We start from the raw sequence: 11,454 nt of genomic DNA on the forward strand, positions 1-11,454 counted from the left end.
AAAATTAAATTTATAATAGATTATTTTTTAACTTATCAAACTAAAAAATATCATGAGAAATAAAAAATTATTTAATAGCTACTACCAAATAACTTATAGTTTAAACTTTTTCTATTTTAGTATTGTAATTATTTGAAAAACTGTAAATAAGTATGGTTTTGAAAGAATTTTTTTTCAAATTCTTAATTTAAAACTACCGAAAGAAAGAATGGAGAGATTTAGGTCTTGGGGAAACAAGCATATGGCAATTGGAAATTCGTGTGGGAGACGCAAGAATGATAGAGAAGTAGAATTGAAAAAACTTTGGAAAATAAATGAAGTAGATGGACCCCAAAAGAGTGTAAATGTAAACAAAAAGAGAAGGTCTATTTTTTTTACTGCATCTCTTAATTCGATATATTAAAGATTAGTCGTGAAGAATTAGAATTTCGCTTAAAAAATTTATTATTGATCAATAAATTATTATATACATAAAATAAAATTTAATTTATTTTTAACAATTATTTAAAGAGAAACTAATGATGGCCCCAATCCAAATCTGATGAAGGTTTCTCTTTGTTGATGTCAACAATGCATACACATCAGACAAAACTGACGGCTATGATGAGGTCCAGGCTAGTGGGACCCATGATCTCTCTTGGCTTCCATAATGTGAGGGGGGACCCATAAACACCCTTCACTCATTTTCATAGAATTAACAAGATAAGAATGTGACATCCACATGCACATGCACATATACAATCCCATTCCCTTCATATTCTTGCACACATTTACAGCCTACATTGAAAACAACTCAACACTATACAAACTCAATACCATAATCCATAATATCATCATCATCCTATTGCTATCTAGTCCTCATAATCCACTTGGACGGGAAACAACACTTGTGACAATCAGAATATAGATTCAATCCCCATTATTCAACACTAGTAGTATAAAGGAGGGAAAAACAAAAAATCTCATTCTTTTATTGTAATGTATACTATATATGTGAAACTTATAAAGATTATTAATATGGTGACTATTCCTATAAAATTGTATTCACATAAAAATAAATTTAATTAAATATATTAAATTATCTAATAGTATCTACATATTTTTTAAATATTACTTCAAGGGAATGTGATTATCTTATTATATATGCATATCATTTGTTTTTCTAATAACCACAACAATATAATTTGCCTTTTAATTAGTCATCATTAGGGTTAATAAATCATAAGAGTTTAGCATAAGCTTCAATTCATCTTTTTGTTAAAACTAACATTGCTATATAATAGTAACAATAATATTTAAAAGAAGGGAAAGTATAAGTAGCCAATAGAATATTTGTACAATGTGTACAATAGAGGTTTAGGGAGTATTAAAGATATAACTATTAGTGTTATTTTTTTCATTAGCTGAAGCTTTTGGGATGAGTGGTTAGGGGTGAGCACGGGTAGCGGGTACCCGATTACCTGTCTGAACCCGAACCGAACCAATTAAATTGGTTCTGAAACCAACGGGTAATCGGGTCCAATTCGAACCAAACCAATGACCTTTGTTAATAATTGGTTCGGGTATCGGTTCTGGAGGTGCAGAACCCGAACCAACTCGTGAACCCGATCATATATTAACTAAATAAAAAAATATATATGGTTTTTAGTGGCTTTTAGTGAGATTATTCACTATTAATATGTTTGGATTTTAATGAGTTTAGTTTTTAATGTATTTGGTGTTTAACATGTTTAGATTATTTATATTGATGTTATATGTTTATTGTACTTGTTGAATTTTTAAGATAAAATTTGGTTTTTTTATGAATTTCAAAGTCATCGGGTACCCAATTACCCGAACCGAACCAATCCGTTTTTAATCGGTTTGGTTTGATTCGGATACATACACAAAAAAATACAAATCCGAACCAAATCGAACCAATTACATTTTGATCGGTTCGGTTCTAATTTCACCTTGAACCCGAACCAAACCGACTCGTGCTCACCCGTATGAGTGGTATCATGACATGGTATTAGAACTCTAGATCCGAAAGATCAAGAGTTCGATCCTTGGTGAACCCCAAAATCAGTTTAATTGGCTCTCTAGCAGAACTCTAAAAGAAAATAAAAAATCATCCCATCAAACAGACTTAAATAATTTTATTTAATATTTATTAATTATCGCTAAAATAATTGTACAATTTTAAATATAATAAATATATAATTATAAATATTATGTGTATAAAATTAAAAATATTATGTTATATAAAATAATTTTAGTAGATATTATCTCTTTAATATTACCGTAATAGTAAATATACCAATATATAATTACTAATATATGAAGCACGGACACTTCGCTGAGTTATCGTGCTCGCGTCACCGACACTCGTCCGACACGCGTGTCTGCAGTGTCCAACCGTGTCTTAATAAAAAATAAAAAAAAAAATTTCCGGACATGCTTGGACACACCTAAATACCATCACGTTTCAGCGTGTCCAGTCTTATTCTTAACAGATATTCTTAAAATAAATTTAGATATAGTATATATTATTATTTATTAAAACAAAAAATATTTTAAATACTTGATATAATTAAAATAAGATATTAAAAATAATAAAAAAAATTAATTTATATTTTAATATCAATAAAATATCAAAATATCATTACAATTTATCTAAAAAATACTTTATATTTTATATGTATGTGTGTCTCGATGTCTCCGTATCATGTAAGATTTTAAAATTCGCGTCTCGTGTCGTGTCTCTGTACATCATAGATTACTATAGTTATAAAGTATGATATTTAAATTCAATAATGCTAAGAGACAATATTTAAAGTAGTTACTTTATATAACATAATATTTATTATTTTATACATATAATATTCATAATTATATATTTATTACATCTAAAATTATACAATTATTCTAACTATTACTAAATATTAAATAAAATAAAATTAGACTATTTAAACTGATTTTTTTATTATCTCTCAAGTATTATTAATAATTATGTAACACTATAGCAATGTGATCCTCTCTGTTTAATACACGAATAACAAATCAAAAAGTGTCATACCCAATTTCCGTTTAAGTTCAATGTAACCTAACCTAATAACCAAACTTTAATAGACATTATTATTATTATTATTTCCTTTGTGTCTGCTCTCTGCTTTCATGAGGAAGGTTCATAATTAGTTGTTATTAAACCCTGCATGTACAATAATGATTCATTTTGACTAAGAAGCTTTAGTTTCCATTATTAATAAATTAACGCCTACATATAACTCATCAAAGTTTCACAAAAAGAAGGAATAATAATAATGAGTAAAAATGAATAATAAACCATGCACTGATTCATGTGATTTCTCTTTCACGAAGAAGCATCATCATTAAAGCTAGCTTGGTATTATCACTAAATGCTCTTTTTATTATTTACCAAAAATAAGGAATCTGTTAGAATGTACAGATTTCTTCATGTCTGCTCTCTTTGATTAAGAAGGTTTTTCTTATCTTAGCCATGAATCATTATTGAAAAATGTCTCTGACATTCTAACTACTACACATTATTTTGTCACACATGCCACGTGTCTGCATTATATATAGCTTGATCAGTAATTTTGTAATGACTTTAATTAAATTCATTTGACTAATGTAACCATTAATTATATGGATTAATGTATGGATATAAGTGTTTTGCGCTTACAAGCTTTATAAGTCTGAAAAAAACGAAACCCATTAAACGCGTTGTTTATGTTACGTGCCTCTTTAATAGATTTTTAAATCAATTCAAATCAATTAACGCGTAAATATATAACTTCCATCTTTCAAAAGATTTCGTTTTTTTTTTCAAATTTCTTGCCAAATTTGTTGGATCTCCTTCTTGCTTCGTTTTTTTTTCCATGATTTTTGAAATCAAGTTTTGAAATTGTTTTGAAGATAATAGAACTTCAGAAATACACCCAAATAATTACATAAATACACCCAAACAATTACAGAAATACACCCAAACGGTTACTGAAAGGATTACAGAAATACACCCAAACGGTTACAGAAATACACCCAAAGGATTTAAAAAATACACCCGGGAGAGACAGTATATTTCTTCTTGAAATCTTTTAATGTTTTGCTGGTTAAGGATGAGGCACATGACAGAGACAATCTAGAAAAAAAATATAGAAGAACAGTAAAACAGTACCTTGAATAATGTTTCTTCATTTTTTCTGGTGATTTTTTATGGAGATTTGTATCTTTTCTTTTTGATTTCTTCTACTCTTCGCGAGGAATTGGAACGTGTCTTCATAATCATAGTTTGTTTCGAATGTCGCTTGAATATTGACAGTTTGCGTTTTGATTGAGGAAGAAGAAGAAGAGTACGGCATAATGAACGCATGCGTTGGACGCTCGATTTTAAAGAAATGGTGCGCGTTTTTTTTTTTTTGGACTTGGGCCAACTTGTATAACTTCTAAGCCAAAAAGACTTGTATGTATAGTAGGCCTCAATAAATTTACTGAATATATAATATATTTCGTGTAGTAATTAAGGCTGTAAGAAACAATTTTTCACAATAAATTGAAGTTGAAACATCTATTACTCCAAAAGCAATTTCAATTCAACATTTAATATAGTAGATAACCCATCAATCAATAATAGCATATAAAAACTTTTTTCTTAATCACATTCAGATCTTTTAAAATATTTGGATACTAGACCCCCATAATATATATTGATGTAGACAAGAATAATATTAATAAGGCACACGTCATTGTATATTTTATATATCTATGACTATGATGCAAAATATTACTTAAGATAAATAATTAAGTTGTTATATATATTTATTTCAATAAACATGTTGAAAAGAAGTGACGAAATTAACTTCTGATATGAAATATAAAATTCCCTAAATTCAAGTGGCTGGTAGATTTTTGTAATAAATCTAACACTCAATTTGGCTGCATCAAAAATGACCAAACTTCATAGATACAGAACAGAAGCAGATAAAAGTAGTAGGATTGGGCCATGCTATTCAAAACAGTGAGTTTCATTATTTTGACCCCACCAAAAGAATTCTCCCAGCTGCAATTTATGTGTTACAATAAGTTTTATTAGTGCATGTTATAAAGTTCATAAATTTGTCATAGATACTTCTTACTTTGAAATAAGATTCCTTTGAATAAGGTTATAGATTGTGTGCTGGATGGATTGTGATAGGATAAAGATCATATATATAATGAATGATTTTTTGATTTTTTTGGCATGAATTACATCACCCAAATTTAATGGAACTAGAGATAGAAGAAAAAAAAGGTGCACAATTATTTCTCTGTCTTTCTTCAACAAAAAACCATATAAAAATCTTGTACTTATATTTGAGTGTCCCATGATAAACTTGAAGATTAAAACTTCATATAGTGGCCTAGGATATTAGGGGTCAAAGAACAAGAAAAGTTACTGGGGCAGTCCACTGCATTTAATGCATAGGCCAAAAAAAATTCATATAAATAAAATTTTTAAGGGTGAAAAATAATAAATTTTCATTGCATTACTTGTTCACTTGTTGCATGTCTTTTGCAGCTTGTGAGATTCAAAAAGCAAAAGAGCAAAACTTTTCAAGAGACAGAAACACACTCTTCACAGAATTTAGCATGCCTTGTGTTTGTATTAATTCCAAAGCCACATTCCACCTTATACCTTAACAAGACAAAAAGCTTCTTCCCTCAGTACTCACTTTTTTTCTTTTCTTTTTAGTCATGTCTGCACCTTCACCACCCACTTTCAAACCTATGCAAAGTTTGAGTATGGTGGGAGTGGCTTCATTGAACACTTAGAATAAAACAAAGATCATATATTCATCATATTCTGCTGAAAATTCTAAGTAATAGTTTCCATGGCATCAACTGCTGAACCATCTCCTTATAGCACTTCAAGGAGAAGAGATGATGAATCAGAGTTCAATTTGAGAGAATGGGGAATGAAAGGTAGAATCATCAGCAGAGAGAACACCAACTCAAGAAGGTATTCAGGATCATACATGAGAAGCTTTAGAGAAGACACAAGGTCTTTCAGATCAAACATAACCATTTCTAGCACAGCTTCTTCACCAGGATACCCTTTAAAAGGTATATTCCTTTTCTTTTCTTTTCTTTTTTTCATAATGATTTCAAATTTCTTGTTTCACAAACATATATTCTCCATGTTTTTGTTGCAGATGAAATAGACCCTTCAACATACTCATTCACCACTGCTCTTAAAGGTATTAACATATTATGATAATGCATATGCTTATGAATTTTTATTCTTTTTTCTTTTGAATAATTTGAATATGTTTAATTGCAGCATTGCAAGCAAAAGCAAGCTATAACAGTTGGGAATGCTTATCCCCAGATGGGTTTGCATTGAATTCAAAGTGGAATGAAGCAGAAAAGTACATATGCAACCCTCTCTCAGGAGAAGTACCAATGGAGTGTCTATCTGCAAAAACTCTTAGTGGAAGATCATTCAGAAGTTTCACAAACAGAATCACCATGTCTGCTCCTCTAGTTTATTCCTCTTCAAGACATATTCAAGCCAAACCATCTAGTCTCATAGAAGAAGATGAAGCAGCTCCTCCTCAATACCCCATTCCAGGTCACTATTCAAATATTCAACAATCATCTAATGTTTACAATAGCTAAGGCTGTTATTTATAGACTAATCAAATAACTAATGCCTAATTATTCAGTAATCATGAATGAATTTTCTTTTGCATTCTCCTAGTATCCTATTTTTAAGAAGTTGCTTTACAATTCAACTCTGAATCTAATCTTTTTATGCAGAGAAGAAAAAAGAGGGAATGACAAGAGATGTTGGTGTTCAAAGCACACCTCAATATCTTAGTTCAAGCAGTCCTAGCCCTGCTTCAACACCTTCAATCATAGAAAGGTCAAAAAATAGAGCTGCAGATTCACCTAATTCAAATGCCAAAACAAAATCTGAAGAAGAGGTATGTGTATGTGGTATGAAGTTTTAGCAGAATTTCTTTTTGCATTAATTACACTTCAATTAACAGCTCAAACAATTTAGGATTATGATTCCCTTTATCTTTGATCATTAAGTTAGCAATGACATTAGTGAAGAGTATTTTATTGTTTAAACTTTAAACAATGAAGGTACTAATTAGACTATGGTATTTCACTGATTATCTATACAAAAATAGTTTAAGCTATTAATATACAAAAAAAATTAAATTATTAAAAAAAATCTATTTAATTTCCAAATGTAGTTAAACTTAATTGTTTAATTTTATCTTTTGTTTTGGCAAGACAAATTTAAAACCTGTCTGAGGAAGTATCCAAAGAATCAGATACATGAGTCAGGATCATTATTATCAATCATTCAAAATTATTCAAAAAAAAAAAAACACAGAGAAAAGAAAGAGCAACTACCCTAAGGCCTAAGCAGGAGGAAGGGGGTGAGTTTCCCAAGATAAGAGAATCAAATCTGGTTGTCATATAATTAGATTATAACCTTCCAATGGTGGGACAGTGATATAGATATCTTGGTCCTCAGTGTTTCATGTGCTAATGTCCCTCATTTTTTTATATTTTTTATTATTATTATTTTTTTTGGTCCCTCCATGCCTTTCCCTCCCAAGTAGCCTGCTTTTCTACTACACATACAGTTGCAATTGTCTTTGTTTTTGGGAATCAATTTTCAGGTACTGAAAATGCCATCTCACAAAGCAAAAACCAAATTATTCCCTTCTTCAATTTCTTTTTTCACCTTCTTTTATGAGTTAGACAAGGATTTCTTCCTTTACTATAATTCCTATTATTAGAATTCAAATAATTTATAATTAAGGACAGTCCAATACACAAGTATCATGTGTTAACGCAGAGTTTCGAAAAGAATTGCAATCCAAAATTGAAATGTATGCAACCTAACCTGATAATTATATCAGTGATTATTTTCAAACTGTGAAAAATATCTTTCAAGGACATACAATACTTTAATTAAAAAAATCCCATCATTAAAACTTACATTCAAAGTTTATGATTAAGAGACTAAAATGTATATCACCTTAACTGATAAGGCCATCACATGTTAATAGAATTGTTAGACAGTTGGATAAGCAAATTCCAAAAATGACAATTCAATCCCACCACTTGTTCAGACCCTTGAATGATTTAAACATGGCAACAATATAGATATAGCTTTTCTCTTTGTCTCATATGTAACCAATAGAGATTCTGGAATCAAGGTACATAATTTTGTTATAAAGGCTATACACTCAACAAAATTCTCAGTGTACTCACTCTTGCAACTACATTCCTTCATGGGATAAAATACAAAGGAGTGAAGGACTAGTATAGAGTTACAAGGGTAGGAGCCTAAATCATATAGCATACACTTTCTTGCATTATGGCAATAATAGGGTCATAGAATATAATCCCATTGAAGAAATTTGCCATGGAAAAATGTACTTCAATTTAGGATAATGCATAGTGGCTCTCAAACTATTTTAGTGCAGTAACTAAAAGTACAATCATATTACGGTGAATGCTATGGTGTGTAAAAGGTGGTGTCTATTTATTAAAAAAGATTAAAAATTATTATTTATTTTAAAAGATATAATAATAAATAATTTTTAAAAAATCAAAACTTACTACAAAAAGTAAGTTAGGCAAAGTTTAGACAAAAACTCATAGACACCATATAATTGGCCTCATATTATATATACTCAATAAATCATCACAGTCATATAAAATATATATTAACAAATAAAATAAACATTAAAATTTTATTAAAAACATATATATAATAACTGATTTTTTTTAATTCTCATAACATTTTTATTATTAATAATAACGCGTTACATTAATATATAGTTTTTCCAAAGTGTTTTATAATATAGCCAAAGTTGTTAGAGATTGAAATTGAATTGAATTATTCCATACGTAAGCTGATTTGGACGCAAAAGAGGAGTGGGGAAGAAGAGCTAATCATTCATATTGTTAGTTTCTTCTTTTTTTTTTTTTTTTTTTTAAACAGCTAAATAAAAAAAATTCAACAGTGTAGGGCTCCTCTTTATGTCTCTATCTGCGTCAGAGAGGATTCTTGTTTCTTAACATGCAAACAAAACTTTAGATGGAAATACCCTATTTGGCGCTTAAATTAAAACATTATATATAGTCATATAGATATTATATTTGAGAAAAAAAAATGATTGATGCATGCAGTGTCTTCACTATTTCTTTATTTATTATGTTTATTAGTGCCTTAACTATTATCATTTTTGCAATATATATATATATATATATATATATATATATATATATATATATATATATATATTATCTATTTGATATTGATATTTATTAAAGTCGGTTTAAATTTTAAAAATAACATTATATATAAAACTACATAATTATCCAATGCTACTATACCTTAATTATGCTGCTTCTTATTATTGTTGAGCTATGATGTACATGAATACGGAATACGATACGATATGGATACGTCGACATACAAATTTTAAAATTTTATAAGATACGTGGATACGCATATATATAAAATATAAAGTATTTTTTAGATAAATAGTAATGATATTTTAATATTTTATTGATATTAAAATATAAATTAATTTTTTAATTATTTTTAATATCTTATTTTAATTATATAAAATATTTAAAATATTTGTTTGTTTTAATAAATAATAATATATATTATTTCTAAATTTATTTTAAGAATACATGTTAAGAATAAGATAAGACACATTGACACGTGATAGTATTTAGGTGCGTCCTCTGATGAATAATTTTTTATTTTTTATTAAGAGACGGTTGGATATAGACATGTGTGTCGGATAAATGTGGATGAGTGTCGTGTCCGAAATGTAACTGATACATGGACACATCAACTCATCAAAGTGTGATACACGGACACGACAACTCAACTCAACAAAGTGTCCGTACTTTAGGTAGTGTTTGTTTTGAGGTACTGAGACAAGACGGGGAGACTAAGACTCAATATCATATTTGTTGGTTTAGAGATTGGTACTAAAACTTTTGTCTTTGTCCCTAAAATGTCAGTATTTCAGTACTTCCAAAAAGTAGGGACGCAGAAGACTAAAATTTTTAGAGATAAAAACTGAAACTTTAATAACATTTTATATCTAAAATATTCTCATTTCAATTAATTAATTCTAATTTTATCCTTTGTACAAATTAAATTAGAGTTTTATTATTGTTTCAATTTCTGTCTCCCACTCTACACCAAACAAAATACTAAAATTTATTTCAATTTCTGTCTCTCAGTTTCAGTCTTTCCGTCTCTGTCTCTCCACCAAACGTTACGTTATAGTTGTTGAGAGTAACATATCTTGATTATAATATTTTATTATCATAATGCTTTAAAAGTATTATTTAGAAATCTTAAGATCTCACAACTCTAAAAACAAGGTAGAAGACATTACGAAATTAAATCATCAAATATATATATATATATATATATATATATATATATATAGCAAGGTAACTTATGCCAATTTATAAATAATACAATATTGTTTACCGAATGTTGGAACTCGGAAAAATATTCAACCTTTGGTGGGTCAGTAACTTTGATGGCAAATAATTCATAAACGAATATCTTGTAACAAGAGATGACACATGAATATAATGGACCAGTGTTGATTCATGTTACCTAATATAGCAATATTCTGAAAAGATAGAAAAATGGGTTATGAGAATAAGCACATAATAACATATATATATGCATCACATGCACTACCATGCATGACATTGATGTGTGCATGAATGCATGTGCAGGTGGAAGTGAAAGATACAGAAACATGGGAGACAAAAGAAACAGTTCATCATCAAAGAGGAAAGAATGATTGGAGCAAACATGAAGAACAACTTTGCAGAAGGCAAGGTGGTTGCTTTTCTTGGATGATGAGGAAGAATAGGCAGAGAGACACTGAAAAACAAAGAAGAAATAGCATCTTTCTCATTCACTTCAAAGGTTGCTAAAATAAAATAAAATAAATAAATAAATAAATAATTGTAATTGATGATGACATAATTTGTTTTTCATTTGAAAAACATCTAAACTATATACTAGTTTAGATAAAATTAGAATTAGCTAGTCTCTTATAAGTTGAGTTTAATTTTTATATGCTTAAAATATAAAAAGTTTGGCACTCTCATTCAATCAGATTTAATTTGTTTGTTCAAATAACTTTTTAAAAAGTGAGTATAAAGGATAATTATTTATGTAATATAATAATGCATAGTTAATTAAATATTTGTGCCATTTTTTCAACAAATAATAATATATAATGTTTGCAAATTAATTTCTTTTTATACTAACTAATTGTCTACTTTTAATAATTTTTTTTGCACAAATTATTATCTTTTCCCAAAAATTCATCAATAATAATGAAAATTACTATTACCAACGGATAATTTAATTAGTACTTCAGTCTTAAT

The 11,454-nt window shown here is 28.5% G+C and overlaps 1 protein-coding gene across 1 annotated transcript; it reads left to right on the forward strand.

The window, feature by feature from the left end:
- The first annotated feature begins 5,246 nt into the window (after positions 1–5,246).
- On the forward strand, positions 5,247–11,179 carry LOC107637397 (uncharacterized). The gene is made up of 5 exons (XM_088483175.1): positions 5,247–6,102; positions 6,192–6,236; positions 6,320–6,610; positions 6,799–6,965; positions 10,792–11,179. The coding sequence occupies exons 1-5, from the start codon at positions 5,871–5,873 to the stop codon at positions 10,993–10,995; spliced, it is 939 nt and encodes a 312-aa protein (XP_088339301.1). The 5' UTR covers positions 5,247–5,870; the 3' UTR covers positions 10,996–11,179.
- Positions 11,180–11,454: the final 275 nt, after the last annotated feature.

The sequence above is a fragment of the Arachis ipaensis genome, chromosome B4 (assembly GCF_059453495.1).
Source record: "Arachis ipaensis isolate K30076 ecotype BB chromosome B4, ASM5945349v1, whole genome shotgun sequence".
NCBI classification, from domain to species: Eukaryota; Viridiplantae; Streptophyta; class Magnoliopsida; order Fabales; family Fabaceae; genus Arachis; species Arachis ipaensis.